The sequence below is a fragment of the Anser brachyrhynchus genome (assembly GCF_964034855.1).
Source record: "Anser brachyrhynchus genome assembly, chromosome: 17".
Taxonomy (NCBI): Eukaryota; Metazoa; Chordata; class Aves; order Anseriformes; family Anatidae; genus Anser; species Anser brachyrhynchus.
The window spans coordinates 16130972-16149440 of NC_137710.1; the positions used below are offsets into that span (position 1 = coordinate 16130972).

Genomic DNA, 18469 nt, shown 5'->3' on the forward strand with positions numbered 1-18469 from the left:
AACATGATGCTCCTATGTCCAGAACCTTTTGGAACTCTGTGGTGGATTTACTCTGATGGGTAGCTGAACTCCACCACACCATTCTCCACACACAAAGGTGCAATACAATCATAATTTTTCTGGAGTGATATACAATAGCTTGCATTTTCAGGTGTTAGCAGGTTGCATGGTTATCTTCAGCCTGCACAGATTAAACTCTGATATTGAAACAACCCTTACCTTTTTTGTAAGCCCCAAATATTCTTTCAGAAGAGGGACTTTTGACAAGTTTGTCAGCTTTTTCAAGATAGTAAAGAGAATGCCTGTTACTCTTTGGGAGCAGTCAGTATAGAAGAACTTCTCTAAAAGAGGCAGACTTACTTATCTCCGAGGCGATCAGCTCTGGGGCAGACGCGTTCTGCGGCAGAGCGGGGGATCGAGGTGAGCAGGGCTTTTTTTCTGGCATTGAGACCACTTGATGCAGCCGAGGGAGCCTCCAGGACCTGGCAGCCCTCACAAGGGAGGCTGACGAGGCGTAGGCGGAACCAGCAACGCCCCTCTACCCTGATGTTCAAAAGCAGCCCCTAGGGAGCACGAGCGACCAGAAGCGTGGTGACCAGGGGGGTCAAACAGGGCGGAGCGCGTCAGAAGGGTGGGGCACGGCAGTTTGCGCAGCAGTGTGTGCAGGCAGGGCGCGCTCAGGCAGGGCAGAGCGTTCCGTCCCGCCCATAAGAACAACTCATCTACTGGCTGTCTACCACTAGCTAGGCCGCAATGGTCTACACTAGGCAGAGAGCTCTCTCTGGAAAGTCTGTAACCACCCAGACTGACTGCCTGCTCAAAAATATGGCAGTTCAGGTCTCTGGATGCAGGGAGTGTCTGAGCCTGTTGCTGCCATCAGAGAGAGGCAGAGATACTGTGTGTGTGAGGTGTGAGCAGGTGGATGACCTGGTCCGCCTGGTGGCAGAGCTCAGGGAGGAGGTGGATAGGTTGAGGGCCATCAGGGAGTGTGAGCGGGAGATAGACTGGTGGAGCAACTCCCTGCAAGGCCTGAAGGAGAGGTACCAGGGTGAGACACCCCAAATGGGGGTGGACCCCCTGCCCTTTCGCTGTTGGGCTGAGGGAGGGGACCTAGGAGTCGAGGAGGAATGGAGACAGGTCCCTGCTCGACCTCGCAGGCAATGCCCCCCCCCTACTGTCCCCACATTCCCACATTCCCTTACACAACAGATTTGAGGCCCTGGAGCTTGAGAGACCAGTGCGTGAGGATGAGGTAGAAAGTCTACCCAGGAGGATGCCTAAGGCGAGGAAGTCGACTCCATGCCTCAAGACTGCCTCCACCAAGAAAGAAAGAAGGATAATCGTTGTAGGCGACTCCCTTCTCAGGGGAACAGAGGGCCCTATTTGCCGGCCTGACCCTACCCGTAGGGAAGTCTGCTGCCTCCCTGGGGCCAGGGTCAGGGACATTGCCAGAAAGCTTCCTAACCTGGTTCGCCCCTCTGATTACTATCCTCTTTTGATAGTCCAGGCTGGCAGTGGTAATATTGAAGAGAGAAGCCTGAAGGTTATCAAACGGGACTTTAGGGGACTGAGAAGGTTAGTGGATGGAGCAGGAGTACAGGTGGTGTTTTTGTCCATCCCTACAGTGGCAGAGAGGGGTTCAGAGAGGACACAGAAAGCCCACCTGATAAACAGGTGATCAGAGGCTGGTGCCAACACAGAAATTTTGGGTTTTTTGACCATGGGGCGCTTTACTCGGCACCCAACCTGATGGCCGCAGATGGGTCCCACCTATCTCTAAGGGGAAAACGGATCCTAGCCCAGGAGCTGGCAGGGCTCGTTCAGAAGGCTTTAAACTAGGTAAGAAGGGGGATGGGGCTGAAATAAGGCTTGTTAGAGGTGTGCCAGGGGGAACAATGGCAAGGCCGTGGGAGAAGGCAATGGCCCAACTGAAGTGCATCTACACTAATGCACGCAGCATGAGTAAAAAACAAGAGGAACAGGAAGCCATCATGCAGCAGGCAGGCAATGACTTGGTTGCCATCACAGAAACGTGGTGGGACCACTCTTGTGACTGGAGTGCTGCAATGACTGGCTATAGGCTCTTCAGAAGGGACAGGCAGCACAGAAGGGGTGGTGGTGTGGCTCTCTGTATTAGAGAGTGTTTTGATGTTGTGGAACTTGAGGCTGGGAATGATAAGGTTGAGTCCCTATGGGTTAGGATCGGCGGGAAGGCCAACAAGGCAAGCATCCTGGTGGGGGTCTGATATAGACCGCCAAACCAGGATGAGGAGACAGATGAGGAGTTCTACAGGCAGCTGGCAGAAGTTGCGAAATCATCAGCACTTGTTCTCGTGGGGGACTTCAACTTCCCAGACATATCCTGGACATGCAACACAGCCCAGAGAAAGCAGTTTAGGAGGTTTCTGGAGAGTGTGGAAGATAGCTTCCTGACGCAGCTGGTTAGTGAGCCTAAGAGGGGAGATGCCCTGCTAGACTTTCTGTTCACAAACAGAGAAGGACTGGTGGGAGATGTGGTAGTCGGGAGCTGTCTTGGGCAGAGTGACCACGAAATGGTAGAGTTCTCTATTCTTGGCAAAGTCAAGAAGGGGATCAGTAAAACCACTGTCGTGGACTTCCAGAGAGCTGACTTTGAGCTGTTCAGGACACTGGTTGGCAAAGTCCCTTGGGAGGCAGTTCTGAAGGGCAGAGGAGTCCAGGAAGGCTGGGCGCTCCTCAAGAAGGAAATCTTAAAGGCTCGGGAGAGGTCTGTCCCCACGTGCCCAAAGACAAGCCGGCACTGGAGAAGACTGGCCTCGCTGAAGAGGGAGTTGTGGCTAGAGCTTAGGAGAAAAAAGAGGGTTTATGATCTTTGGAAAAGAGGGCGGGCCACTCAGGAGGACTATAAGAATGTTGCGAGGCTGTGCAGGGACAAAATTAGAAAGGCCGGAGCTCAATCTGGCTACTGCCATTAAAGATAACAAAAAGTGTTTTTATAAATACATCAGCACAAAAAGGAGGACTAAGGAGAATCTCCAACCTTTACTGGATGCAGGGGGAAACTTAGTTACACGAGATGAGGAAAAGGCTGAGGTGCTTAATGCCTTCTTTGCCTCAGTCTTTAGTGGCAAAACCAGTTGTTCTCTGGATACCCAGTACCCTGAGCTGGTGGAAGAGGATGGGGAGCAGAATGTGGCCCTCATAATCCACGAGGAAATGTTTGGCGACCTGCTACAGCACTTGGATGTACGCAAGTCGATGGGGCCGGATGGGATCCACCCGAGGGTACTGAGGGAACTGGCAGGGGAGCTGGCCAAGCTGCTTTCCATCATTTATTGGCAGTCCTGGCTATCAGGGGAGGTCCCAGTCAACTGGCGGCTAGCAAATGTGACGCCCATCTACAAGAAGGGCCGGAGGGTAGAGCCGAGAAACTATAGGCCTGTTAGTTTGACCTCAGTGCCAGGGAAGCTCATGGAGCAGATTATCTTGAGTGTCATCACGCGGCACTTGCAGGGCAACCAGGCGATCAGGCCCAGTCAGCATTGGTTTATGAAATGCAAGTCCTGGTTGACGAACCTGATCTCCTATGACAAAGTGACGCGCTTGGTGGATGAGGGAAAGGCTGTGGATGGGGTCTACCTTGAATTCAGTAAGGCTTTTGACACCGTTTCCCACAGCATTCTTCTTGAGAAACTGGCTGCTCATGGCTTGGACTGGCGTACGCTGCGTTGGGTTAAAAACTGGCTGGGTAGCAGGGCCCAAGGAGTTGTGGTGAATGGAGCCAAATCCAGTTGGAGGCCGGTCACTAGTGGAGTCCCCCAGGGCTCAGAACTGGGGCTAGTTCTCTTTAATATCTTTATTGATGATCTGGATGAGGGGATCGAGTGCACCCTCAGTAAGTTTGCAGATGACACCAAGTTAGGTGCATGTGTCGATCTGCTCGAGGGTAGGAAGGCTCTGCAGGAGGATCTGGATAGGCTGGACCGATGGGCTGAGGCCAACTGTATGAGGTTCAACAAGGCCAAGTGCCGGGTCCTGCACCTGGGGCACAACAAACCCAAGCAGAGCTACAGGCTGGGAGATGAGTGGTTGGAAAGCTGCGTGGCAGAGAAGGACCTGGGAGTACTGGTTGGTAGTCGGCTGAATATGAGCCAGCAGTGTGCTCAGGTGGCCAAGAAGGCCAACAGCATCCTGGCTTGTATAAGAAGCAGTGTGGCCAGCAGGTCTAGGGAAGTGATTATGCCCCTGTACTCGGCTCTGGTGAGGCTGCACCTCGAGTACTGTGTTCAGTTTTGGGCCCCTCGCTACAAGGAGGACATGGAGGTGCTCCGAGAGAGTCCAGAGAAGGGCAACGAAGCTGGTGAGGGGTCTGAAGAACAAGTCTTACGAGGAGCGGCTGAGGGAGCTGGGATTGTTCAGCCTGGAGAAGAGGAGGCTCAGGGGCGACCTTATCGCTCTCTATAGTACCTTAAAGGAGGCTGTAGCGAGGTGGGGGTTGGTCTATTCTCCCACGTGCCTGGTGACAGGACAAGGGGGAATGGGCTAAAGTTGCGCCAGGGGAGGTTTAGGTTGGATATTAGGAAAAACTTCGTTATTGAAAGGGTTGTTAGGCATTGGAATAGGCTGCCCAGGGAAGTGGTTGAGTCACATCCCTGGAGGTCTTTAAAAGACGTTTAGATGTAGAGCTTAGTGGTATGGTTTAGTGAAGGACTTGTTAGTGTTAGGTCAGAGGTTGGACTAGGTGATCTTGGAGGTCTCTTCCAACCTAGACGATTCTGTGATTCTGTGATCTCTAAAACTTGTGTCACTTTTTTCTCAGCTCACCTTTTTAGTACTAGTGACAGGTATCTACTCACTGCCCTCTCTGTTTTCTTTCTTTAGGTATTTCAAACGCTCTTTTGGTGGGTAAGAGTCATCCTCTGAAATGTGCTTTTTCGTTCCTCACTTTGCTATAATCACTGTCCTGAGAGTGCCTTCCGTCCTTGATGGTAGCTGAATTTCCCAAACATTAGAACCCTTGAACACTGGAACTCCAGGTTAACTTACTGGGTCCTTAGAAATTGTGTTAGATGGCAGACATCACCATAACCTCACCCTGTATTAACTAATGTGGAAGGGCATAGCCTGAGCTATTCCCAATTCAACTTCAATTATGGTGAATCATCAGTTCAGTGAATACCAATTCAGGTGAGAAGAACGTGGGAGTAACCCTTCTCCAGAAAAGATGCTTATGTCACCATGACTTGTGCCTGTCATTTGCACTAGTCAGGGCACTGTTATATCAAGAGTGATGTTCAGTCACAAACTGTTGTTTTTATGAGTAAAAGACCAGATGTCATGAGTACTGCATGAAATTGTGGGCAGATGATCTCTCCCTTGTGTGCATTTTTTTAGGAGATGCATCTGTTACATGCTTTCCATTTGGTTTCTTTTGGTGTTCAGAATAAGAAGAAAGATTATTCTTAGGAAAAAAAAACACGTATCTGTAGCTGTTGTACTTTCTCAGTACCATGATGTTCCCAGCTGGCTAGAGAACTGTGGAGAATCTAAATGTTCCTCCAGGGTTCTTGTTCTGCTTATCAGCAGTGTATGATTTTGCATCCAAACCCACTCAGTGTTTTAGGATGTATCTCAAAAAGTGAAGGATCTTCTTAAATATGAAGAACTTATGTCTACTAAGTACATTTAGCATTAACTTTACAACATCGGCTTTCAATTCAGAAGGAGTATGGAAGTGTCACAGTCACACACCTGTTAAATAGGTTGTATTTACAGCACTCATCCAAATACCTCGTAGGCCTTCAATTTTGACAGTCAGCTGTCTGGTCAGGATGACTGGAGTCCAGCCTATGCACCTTTCTGCTTACCAAGGGCACTGGTAGAAGTTGAACAAAGAAAGAAAGAGAACTGACAGACCATCAGCCTGTCACTGAAGATAATTTTCCTTCCTGTACTGGGTTTATGTGGCAAGGCCTTGGTAGCAGGGGTGCTGCAGGGGTGGCCTCTGTGAGCAGAGCCCAGAAGCTGCCCCATGTTAGAGAAGGTCCCCCAAATAGGGACCTGACGCTGGCCACAGCCAAGCCAGTGAGCAATGTTGATTTTGCCTCTGAGAGCAGATTTAAGAAACGGAAAAACCTGCTGTGGAAAAGCAGCTGGGAGAGAGGAGTGAGAAACAACCCTGCAGAAACCAAGGCCAATGAAGAAGGAGGAGGACGAGGTACTCCAGGTGCCAGAGCAGAAGTTCCCCTGGACGATGGTGGAGCAGGCTGTCCCCCTGCAGCCCATGGTGTACCACAGCAGAGCAGATCTCCACACTGTAGCCTGTAGAGGAGCCCGTGGTGGAGCAGGTGGATATGGCCTGAAGGATGCCACAGGAAGCTGGAGCTGCAGCAACTGGAGAGTAGCTCATGCAGAAGCAGGATATCTGGGGGGAGCTGTCACCTGTGGGAGACCCCTTTTGGAGCAGTTTGCTCCTGAAGGATGGACTCTGTGGTGTGGACCCATACTGGAGCAGTTCTTGAAGAGCTGCTGCCTGTGGGAATCCCACACAGGATCAATTTGGGAAGGATGGCATCCTGTGGGAGGGTCCCCACACTGGAGCAGGGGAAGAGTGACTATGAAGGAGCAGCAGGGACGAAGTGCTATAGACTGACCATTCCCTCATTCCCCATTCCCCCATTCCCCCATTCCTCTGCACCACTCAGGGGGAGGATGTAGAAGAGGGTGGATGGGGGGTGAGGTGTTTTTAATTTGTTTTTAGTTTCTCACTGCTCTAGTCTGCTAGGGATAGGCAATAAATTGTATTGATCTCCTTATGCTGAGTCTGTTTTGCCTGTGACAGTAATTGTTGAATGATCTCCCTGTCCTTATCTCAATTCTTGAGCCCTTTCCATCATATTTTGCTCCCCTCCCCCAGCTTTTTCTTTGAGGAGGGGGAGTGAGAGAGCTGTTGTGGTGGAGTTTAGCTGCCCAGCAGGGTAAAAACACCACACTTCCTTACTCTGAGACCAAACTGTAAAGATCTCAAGCCATCTAAAGTTTAAATCTTGCTTGAACCTGAGGTTAGTGCAAGAGGCAGTAAATCTATTCTTATATTATCAAGAGGCAGTAAATCTATCCTTATATTATCTTCTCTGTATGACAAAGTTATTTCACTCTCTTTTAAATAAGCATACATGCAGATTCTGTTTTTTGTGGCCCTTTTTATTTCTGATATTCTTGCTCACTTCCTGCTTCTGACACTTTTCACTTCTGCCCCTTAACTGTCTGTCACTCTATTGACTACTACTGTGAATGAGCAGGTCTAATGTCTAGGGGTCTGTTTTGTCAAGTGGCTGTTATTTCTCACAGCACCTCATTTAAAAAAAAATCTCTATCTATACCATACCAGCCGTTACTCTTTTAGTATGTAATATTTTAAAGTCTACTAAATGAATTACAGCTTTACTTTAGGTCTGTGAGTGTCCTGGAGACGGAGGGGTAGAAATATATTGCTGAGGAAAGTTGTCATACTAAAAGTAAAAAATTAACACAGAACAAGAGTAGACCTTGCCAAGTTCTTAAAGCAAGCAAATAAACAAAAATTGCATTTAAAATAGAATTTTGTATTGTATAACACAATTTATGGGTTGCTTTTCTTTTCAGAATTATTCCAAAGAAATTCAGTGTGAGCATAGTCCAGCATCCTTTACCATGGGCTGTAACCAAGAGAGTTTATGTAAGTAAGAAGTTCCTAGATTCTTACATGTTGCATTCATGTTGTTCATCTTAAGTCAAAAACTACAATATATTGGTTTTCTTATAATAAGAAACCAATTGGTTTTCTTTTCTTATTTGTATTGGTTTTCCTTTAAGAATCGTGTTTGGTATTTTCTAGCTTGTAGTCCACAAATTATTTTGGTTGAGACTCCCATCCAACATAACAAATTCCCACTCACAGACATAGGCTGCATAGCTCTTTCAGGACTGGACTGTGAGATGGAAATTTACCTCACAATCTGTATTTATTGAAGTCGTTTGAAGAGGAGCGCTGCTGGATCTGGAAAGGAGTGCTGCTGGATCTTGTCCTCACTAACAAAAAGGAGCTGGCTGAAGTAGTGAAGGTTGAGGGCAGCTTTAGTTGCAGTGACCATGAGATGATGGAGTTCAGGATCTCATGTGGCAGGAACAGAGTACTGAGCAGAAACACAACCCTGGACTTGTAGAGCTGACTTTTTAGCCTTTTCAAGCATTTGCTAGGGGAAATGGGACAAGGGACAAGGTACTTGAAGGAAAAGGGGCCCAAGATAGCTGGTTAGTGTTCAAGGACTGCTTCTTCCGAGCTCAAGAACAGAGCATCCCAACAGGCAGGAAGTCAGGAAAGAGAGCCAGGAGACCTGCATGGTTAAACAGGGAATTGCTGGGCAAACTCAAGTGGAAGAGGAGAGTCTACAGATCATGGAAGGAGGGGCTGGCCAGTTGGGTGGAATATAAGGCTGTTGTCAGTATTTAGGGAGGCAACTAGGAAAGCTAAAGCCTCCTTAGTATTAAACCTTGCGAGAGGGGTCAAGGACAACAGAAACAGCTTCTTCAAATACATTGCAGATCAAACTAACACTAGAGGCAATGTAGGCCCACTAATGAGTGAGGTGGGTGCCCTGGTGACAGAAGATAAAGAGAAGGTGGAGTTACTGAATGTCTTCTTTGTCTCTGTCCATAATGCCAGAGGCTCTCCTGAGGAGCCCTGTATCCCTGAGGCCCCAGATGAAGTCAGAATAAAGGAGGAGTTTGCCTTTGTTGATTAGGGCTGGGTTAAGTACTGATTAAGCAAGCTAGACATCCATAAATCCATGGGATGCATCCGCGGGTGCTGAGGGAGCTGATGGAAGTCATTGCTAGGCCACTCTCCATCATCATTGGTAAGTCATGGGCATTGGGAGAGGTGCCTGAGGACTGGAGAAAGCAAATGTCACTCTGGTCTTCAAAAAGGGCGAGAAGGAGGACCCAGGTAACTATAGACCGGTCAGCTCCACCTCCATCCCTGGTAAGGGGATGGAACAACTTTTCCTTGGCATTGGAGAGAGTCCAGTGCAGAGTCACGAAGATGATTAAAGGAGTGAAGCATCTCCCTTACAAGGAAAGGCTGAGGGAGCTGGGTCTCTAATTTGGAGGAGACTGAGGGTTGGCATCATTAATGTTTATAAATATGTAAAGGGTGAGTGTCAGGAGGACAGAGCCAGGCTCTTCTCAGTGACTTCCAATGATAAGACAAGGAGAAATGGGTGCAAGCTGGAACATAGGAGGTTCCACTTAAATGTTAGATGAAACTTTTTTACTGTGAGGGTGACAGAACACTGGAACAGTCTGCCCAGGGGGGTTGTGGAGTCTCGTTCTCTGGAGACTTGCAAAACCCCTCTGGACATGTTCCTGTGTGACATGATTTAGGTGTTCCAGCTACTGCAGGGGGATTGGACTAGATGATGTTTCAAGGTCCCTTCCAATCCCTAACATTCTGTGATTCTGTGAAACTTCTTAGATGTCAGTCAGTGCTTGTACATATCAGTTTCAAGGTCTGTCAGTCAGTATGCAGTGAGTATGGAAAGAGTGAGTTCACATTTTTGTTCTTGATCCTGTTTGTTACAGGGGAACCTGCGGAATATAATGTGGAACAAAGTACAGAAACCAGTCAGGCTGAAGGTGAAATGCAGCTACTGCAGCAGATGGACCAAATCAGGAACAACAGAATTGTGCAGTCAAAAGGAAGAGGTCTCTCAAAGTTCTGGAGAAGGTACTAACACTGCACCTATGATCAGATGTAGTTCTTACTGAAAGCTGCCTCATAGTCCATTATTTGTTTTCCATTAGTTGAGGTTGAGAACCTCCTGTTCTCATATTTCCTGATTTTTAAAAGAGACCTGTTTCTTCTGGTGGGTGGATGTTTTTTACATAAAACATTGCAGAGCAGAGATACAACAGAAAACAATAAATGAACTAGCTTATGTATGAGAGGAAGCTTCAGCTGTGATAGGGTTGTGTTAAAGGTTAAAGTAATTGGGAGTGATGCCCAATTAGCTGTTTTACGTCCGGTCACGTTCAGGGTACTGAACTATCATGATTATGGATTCACAAATAACGTAAAACACCGTCAACCTAGTTGCGTTCCATGAACTACCACGGCCATACTTGAAGAGTTCAGTCACATTCAGTGAGAACTATCTCAGATCAATTAATGAGTAGTGCAATTTATTAAAGAAACAGGTACACAGGTTCTTTGGATAAATAAATTCACTGTCTCCAAAGCACATACAAATACGAAAAGTATGAGTAACACAGCCTGGCTATAAATGCGTTAAAAGGTATAAAGCGACTCTATAGACTTCTAAGTTTCCCGGGGAGGCACTTAGTATAACCAAGTGTTCAAATCTTACCTAAAGGCATCCCATTGGAGGGGGGGGGGGGGGGGGGGGGGGAGAGGGGGAGAGAGAGGAGGAGAGGCTCAGACTGTCGACTGATCCCAGAAGTCAGAAGGTATCCTTCATTGTGGTATCTTCCCTGACATCCTCTCTCTCTTAAGCCAATTTATATTATTTTCTGTCTTGTAGGTGGAGCTTGAGTAACTCTAGTCATGCATATCTTGGTTACGATTGGTGCAAATTTTTCTTGCTTTTTTTTAAAGTTATAGGCTCAGAGAAACTCAGAGTGTGTGATCAGTGAGGGGTGGACGCACCTTGGATATGGGTAGCCTTTGGGATGGACGTGTGTGTTGGTATTATAATGATATTATAATGGGCAAAGTTCAACAAAGTACAGCATTTTGTCAAAAACATGACAGGCTGTTGGCCCAGGGTAGCAAATGTGCAGCTTATCGGTTCCAGTGCGCACAAGAACAATCAAGTTCCCATCTTATCACAGAGCCTGGCCATGGCGTCTCTGCTCCACTTCACACCCCTTACAGTTCCTCTTAGAGTCAGCACACCAAGTTCCCCTGGTGTGGTCAACATCTAAGGTTGGAGGCCTGGGGAACTTCCATATAATGCAGTTACACTTCAGCCTGGAAGCTTCTTCAGTGCTGTACCTTTTCTTTAAAATGTGAACAACAGTTTAATTTCCAAGTCACCTCCAGAAATCATTACACAGATAGTAGGGAATAAATATCATGTGAGCTAATTCACTTACATGAGAAGCCACTTGTGCTGGCTATGTCCTTGCTGTATCTGTGGCTGTTTGATTCTGGACATGCAGGTGATTCTACATTATCTTGAACAGTAGATACACCTTTTCTGTGGTTAAACTAACGTCTTCAAGGTAAAGAAACATCCACTCGTGCTTTATTCTTGTAGAAAGGTGCACATTCCTAATAAATGTCCCTTTTCTTATCTGTCTGTGGGAAAAAATCCACAGGGGATACTGACTTCAATCACTGCCCTTGTATCACATAAAGAGTGCCATCTACAACCAGATTTTTAAGACTTACACATTCCCCCTTCTAACAGGGCCTTCCAGGCCCTGGGAGTGAATGGGACTGAAGATCAGTCCCATTAAGGTAAGTATGACCTTTATTTGGTCACTTAGCAACTTTGGCCTTTGTAGTTTTGACTCCAAAATACATCATTTTAAATAGAAGGTAAAGTGACCATATCAAGTAATCATGCAAACAGTGACCATGTAAAGTAACTGTGCAAACAGTGGCTGGACATTGCTAAAAGTGCTCTAAAGCTGTAGAAGCTGCATAGCATAAGAGTATTCTATTCACTACACACCGCAAGTCCAACAACCACAGTAATAGGTAGGTAACAGATTTGGAAGAAATAAAAATCTTTATTAATCATAATGTATGTCAGTCCCTTTAACTATTGAGACTAAACCATTATGGCATGAGTTATTCTTTTATTCCTCTCTTTTTTTTTTCAGTCTTCTTCTGAATAGTTTTGTACTTGGAGTTATGTTATTCTAGTGCAGAGAAACAACCTTGTTATTACAATTCTCAGAGAAGTATTATAAGTGTAATGTGCTCTTTTGTTTTTGTTTCCCTAGCATATTCTTTTCTCCACTACAGCATCTTTTTGGTGGAAAGAACTGAACTTGAAGTATTAATTGTTGTGGAAAGGTAAACTTCTACTGTGAATGTCAGATTGTATTGTTTCTTTTGTAATTCAGCTTTTCACATTGCTTGTCTCAGCTATTAAATGCTTTAAATTAAATTATCCTTTGTTTACATTTTAAAATTAGTGTACTGAGGATGTTGGGTTAGAAATAGTATGTCTTCACATCCTATAGTTTTTGGAAAAAGCTTTAATATTTTGATCTTTAAGTGTGATAAGTATTTTTACATTTTAAACTCATTATATGATCTTCTAATAAAACAAACATCATCTTGGAACTGTGTGATATTTTAATCATCCTTGCCCAATCAGAAAAAAAAATGTTTTCCAAGAGCTAGCAGAATTAGATTTACATGACTCTAATGTAGCAGCAATTAAGGAATTGTTATATACCTTTATAGCAAATAACAAAGATTATATTACTTTAATAGCACTTAATCAGCATCTAAGTATTAGTCAATTAACACAATGATCTAAAGAAATTTGCTGCAATAGAAACAGTGACTTAGTTAAAGGTTTGTGAATGGCAAGGTTCACCCAAGACTTACTTGCAGGGTCCTGTGGGGGGTTTGAAGTCCAGTTGCATGCTTCCAAAATATCCCCTAGAATGAATTATTCACCCTACTCCCTCGTCTGTGTTTGTCCACAGACAAGTTAGTTCTTTGAAGGGTTAGCTCTGACATACACATCCTCTCAGGGGTACCCTCAGAAGCATCCCACCTCAGGGGGAGATCAAGGGTGTAGCCCATTGTGGTTTCTGGAGAGTTCCAAGAGTTCTTGTTTGGGATCATTACTTATAGGATTGTGAGGCCGTTGTCTTTTGATCAGTAATTTTCTGGAATTCAGGTCTTTGCCAATTTGTTTAGGAATCAGGTTTGCAGTCCACCTCCCCTTAGCACTTAATCATGTCATTGTCAGTTAGTAACACCACAGGGCCCAGATTTGATCAGAGGGGAGGCCTAGTTGTATAAAAAACAGGTGTTAAAGGGAGTGAGTCAAGAAGTCGGACTTCACCAGACTCCACAGATAACAGAGCAATGGTGTGAAGATGACTCTTCCTTTGATTATGGAGAAGAAAGAGATGAGGCAACGTATTTATCCCATAAAGTGACTGATTTGTAGTCAGTTTCTGTTTCCTTCATTACTGCCCATGAGAGATTTCATGAGAATGAGCTCTGCCTGGGACCCTGTTGCTAAGAAGTTGACCAGTTCAAAGAAAGATCACACTGAGGCCTAGTGTGGTTCACATGCCTGTGCAAGACTTATACCAAGCACAGGAGCAGGGTGTACCCACCACACAAGAAGCAGAGGTTTCTAGTATTAGATGAATTCCTGTACTGTGGTTCACAGAACTGAAGAGGTCAAAAATGGTGGAAATACTCTGGAGGAGATTTTTACCACTACAGTACAACTTGTGTAATTATTTATGACTAAACAATAGCCTAAGACATCATTACCTTTATCATCATATTTGCTATAAAGAATTAGGCCATATATCTATATATAATTAGGCCATATATATTTATATTAGGCCATATATATATATATAATTAGGTCATATATATATATATATATATATAATATTCTTTCAGGAATATACTGAGTTCATGTTCCTTTAAAGGTTAATGATGCCCAACTTGTAAGTCTGGTCATGTTCAGTGTACTGAACTATCAAAATTATGGATTCACAAATAACATAATACAACCTCAGTCTAGTCACGTTCCATGAATTACCACGGCCACACTTGAAGAGTTCGGTCACGTTCAATGAGAACTATCATAGCTAGATGAATGAGTAGTGCAATTTATTAAAGCAACAGATACACAGGATAAATAAATTCACTGTCTGCTAAGCACTTGCAAATACAAAACATATGAGTAACACAGCCTGGCTACAAGTGAGTTAAAAGATATAAAGTGACTCTATAGAGATTTTTAAATTTCCTGGGGATGTACTTGGAATAACCAAGTGTTCAAATATAACCCAAACGCATCCCAGTGGCTAGGGGAGAGAGGTTCAGCCTGTCAACTGATCCCAGAAGTCAGAAGGTATCTTTATCTTTCCTTACACAGTGGTATCTTCCCTAACATCCTCTCTCCCTTAAGCTAATTTACACCATTTTTTATCTTTTAGGTGGAGTTTGAGTGACTCTTGTGTTATAGTTAGATTCCGGGGGCTGAAGCTGATTGGTTCAGCTTAGCAAGGAGCAGACAAGAGCTACATATCTATATAAAGTAAACAAGCTTTTTTATGAGCTATTTACATAAATACTGACACCAGGGTGATGACAATGGTACATATGAGCACGGTGCTTTTCCCAGTCATTGGTGTCCTAAGAGAAAGGAGTCGCTAGGCACACTGCTTGAACGGGCATTCCTGTTGAGGCAACGTAGACCTCGGTTGTGCATCTTGCACCTCTCCTCTGGGGAAGTCCCAATTTTATCCTCTCCTACCCAGTAACTGTTCTGACATGTGGGGCCAACACATGTCACAAGGGCCACCAGACTCCTCCTTGGTGTTGTATAAGCATGTCTACAAATGTGCATGTGCACCAGTTGAGTTGGGGGATACACTGACTCTACAAGGGTTGTTACTTCATCCATCATTGTCTTTCTCTGCTGCCCTTTGGCCAGCTTTTCCAGATGCAAGTGTCATGGGCACAAGCCAAGCTGCAAAGTTTCACCAGCCTTGACACAGTCCCACCAGCATTGTCTCAAGGCTTGGTTAGTTCTGCATTTTTCTTCCTCTTTTCCTCTGCTCAGCAGCTTACACCCCCTGTGCCATGTGCTTAAGGATGAGCTGTTCCACAACAGACTAAACAACATGGTCGCAGTCATAAGATCCCTATGCTCTTACACATCTAGTTATACAACATGCCTTTGTTACAATTGCTGTGAAATTTTCTCACTTTGCTTTTAAAGGTAGAGACTAGAAAAGTTTAAAGTGCAAGCTGAAGTGTGGTCGCACCTTGGAGGCAGGTAGCCTTTGGGATGGAGGTGTGTTTTGGTATTATAATGATATTATAATGGGCAAAGTTCAACAAAGTACAGCATTTTGTCAAAAACATGACAGGCTGTTGGCCCAGGGTAGCAAATGTGCAGCTTGTCGGTTCCAGTGCACACAAGAACAATCAAGTTCCCATCTTATCACAGAGCCTGGCCATGGCGTCTCTGCTCCACTTCACACCCCTTACAGTTCCTCTTAGAGTCAGCACACCAAGTTCCCCTGGTGTGGTCAACATCTAAGGTTGGAGGCCTGGGGAACTTCCATATAATGCAGTTACACTTCAGCCTGGAAGCTTCTTCAGTGCTGTACCTTTTCTTTAAAAATGTGAATATAAGTTTGATTTCCAAGTCACGTCTGGCAATTAGTCCATAGCTCACTGCAGAAATTTCTAAATGAAAAAAATATGGTTTTCCATATGTAGTGGGATAAGGCCGGGAGTTAAAAATTCAGAAGCCTAGGGCTTGCTGAGGCAGCTTTTTGCCAACATACTAGTCTATTTACAATAAACTGTCGTTCTTCTACTATCTCCTGAGCTGAGACACCATAAACACATACATGCACAATGATAGTCGAATACATAGCACTGACTGGCTGTTACGTTGCCATTAGGAATATGCTGTCATTTAACTGTCTCAGTGGTAATTTGTCTGGACAGAATGAGGTAACGTATGTTCTAAATGAGTCAGATAATACATCACAGTATTTGCTTTATTTGTTTCCACCCTGGTCCACTGATTATCCACCCTAGATACCTATGTATTCATTCCTGGACTCCCATGTGGAGTGAAACAATGCTTTCCTTCCAAGAAAAAATGGAAACAGGTGTGGAAAATTTGTTCAATTTATCCTGTTTTCCTTTCTTGTGTTCTACAAACAGCAGTGAAGGCTTCAATACAGGATTCGACCCCTACCACTAGGGGATTGTACAATGAAATGGACAATGGTGAGGACCAGAAAATGAATAGAGTTGACCAGATGAATAACAAAGTTATAAAGAAGGGAAGATGTCCATCAATGAGTTGATCTTTAGCATTGGTTAAGTCAAGAATATGATGTCCCAGTTTTCCTGAAGTTATTGCATGCAGCTGCATAAAAAAGGGCCTTTGCCCTATAAGACCTGGGAATGTTCAGTCTGGAGAAAAGAACTGCTTGGGGGACCTTAACAATGTGTACAAACACCTGAAGGGAGACTGGGAAGAAGATGGAGCCAGTCTCTTCACAGGGGTGCCCAGTGCCAGGACAAGAGTCAATAGGCACAAACTGGAACATAGGAAGTTCCCCCTGAACATAACGAAATACATTTTCACTGTGACGGTGAGCAAGCACTGGAACAGGTTGCCCAGAAAGGTTGTGGAGTCTCCTCCTTGGAGATATTCATAAGCCACCTGAGCATGGTCTTGGCTAACTGGATCTGGATCTGGGTGGCCCTGCTTAAATGGGGAGGGTGGTGGACCAGATGACATCCATAGGTCCCTTCCAGCCTCAGACAGTCTGTGTTTCTGTGATTTTATGAATATTTTCCTAGGGAGTTTAAAAGCAGGATTCATGTTAGCTTGGTCATCCAGAAGCTGCAGATTCCAGCTGCCAGCATCCTTTTAATAAAGCTTATGTAACTGTGCCCCATAATAGCCTGCTAGGTAAGTTGATGAAGTACAGGTAGAAAGGTAGACAGTGAGGTGGACTGAAAACTGGCTGAATGGCTTGGACCAGAAGGGGTGTGAGAGGGTGCGGCATGGAGTCCAGTGACTACTGTGTACCCCAGGGGTGGATACTGGGGCCACTGCATATGTTTGCAGCTAAAACAAAACCACGAGAAGTAGATAAGACACCAGAGGGCTGGGCTGTCATTTAGAGGAACCTGAACAGGATGGACAGCTGGGCTCTCATGAAGTTGAGCTAAGGGAATGTAGTTGGCATAAGGGGGGGAATAGTTCCATGCACCAGTACACACTGGAAGCCAGCCAGCAGGAGAGTAGCTCTGCTGACCTGGGAGCGCTAGCTGACAGTAAGCTTGCCATGAGCCAGCAGTGCACCCTGTAAAGGCAAAAGTGGTGAACTACATCCTGAGATGCTTTAGGGAGAACATTGCCAGCAGATCCTTCCTATTTACTCATTATGGATGAGACTCATCTGCAGTGCCGTGTCCAGTTCTGGGTTCCTCAGTACAAGAAAGATTTGAACTCATTGGATCATCTTTCATATGAGGAAAGACTGAGAGGGCTATGACTGTTCAGTCTGGAGAAGAAGGATCCAGTGTGATCTTTTTGATATTTATGTACGTACCTGATGGGAGAGCTAAAAGAAGAGGGAGTCAGTGTCAATGTCCAGCCAGTGACAGGACAAGAAGCAATGAACACAAACTGAAAAACATGAAATTCCATCTGACCACAAGTAAAAGCATGCTTACTGTGAGAGTGGTCAAACACTGGCAGAGATGTCCAGAGATGTTATGGTATCTCCATCTTTGGAAGCATTCAAAACCTGACCAGTCATGGTCTTAGGCAAGCTGTCCTGGATGACCCTGCTTGAGCAGGGCAGGTTGGATTAGATGCTCTCAAAGATCATGTTCAACCCCAAAGATCCTGTGATTCTGTGACCCACTTCAGAGTCCCCATCAAACTCAGATAAGTTAGAGGCTTTAAAGAGACCAAAGATGGTCTCAAAGATGGTAACAAATAGATGCTCCTTAATAACAGCTAAGATAGATGACTGGAAGATTGCCATTGAACTGCTACTCCTCATGGTAGTGATACATCTACAAAACTCTGTTGTCTTAATCTTTGGGCTGATGTAGATCTCTAAGGACAATTCCAGTGGGAGCTTACTCATCTTGGTGTTAGAAAATTTTAATTCCTTCCAGTATCTTTTATTGTAGGTATTGAGAAAACCTGACAATGTAGTCTTGCTGCTAGCTGCAAAATAGTGTTAGTACATACCTGTTTGGTAGAGACAAACCTATTTTATTTGTCAGTAATGTGAACTTGGTAATGTCTGTTAGTCTCTTCAACTCATCTGAACTCACGACCAGCTGAGGTTTGGGAACATCTGCAACTACTGCATTTGGATATCTCACTTAATGAATTATCAGGTGTGAGAAAGAACTGTAGTAATCAAAAAAGCCTGTCCTTTGCTTATTTCCCTGCCAGTGTTTACAGAGGAATAGCCTCCACTGTCTCCAGTCCTCTTGAGAAGTCTATCTATAGCACTGAGAGACTTGGTGGTTCCCAAACAAGGAAAGCTCAAAAACATAAAGGCTTCATCTGACCTTTATGGATCAAGGAGTAGGAAAAGAACATCAGAAACAGCAACATTTCTTTTGTCATGTTAAGAATGATGACCAAGCACCATCAGTCCCTTGGGGTGCACTTGTACAAAATAAGTACCAGTCGCCGTCATCGTCGTC

General features: G+C 45.0%; 1 protein-coding gene across 1 annotated transcript in view; it reads left to right on the plus strand.

Annotated features, from left to right (window-relative positions):
* MAJIN (membrane anchored junction protein) overlaps positions 1 to 18469 on the plus strand; it is a 121273-nt gene that overhangs the window by 33722 nt on the left and 69082 nt on the right. Inside the window, exons 12-15 of the mRNA XM_080559625.1 lie at positions 4861 to 4884; positions 7624 to 7696; positions 9601 to 9745; positions 11992 to 12064. Of these exons, the coding sequence (XP_080415751.1) occupies positions 4861 to 4884; positions 7624 to 7696; positions 9601 to 9745; positions 11992 to 12064 (315 nt within the window). The remainder of the gene's footprint in view (positions 1 to 4860; positions 4885 to 7623; positions 7697 to 9600; positions 9746 to 11991; positions 12065 to 18469) is intronic.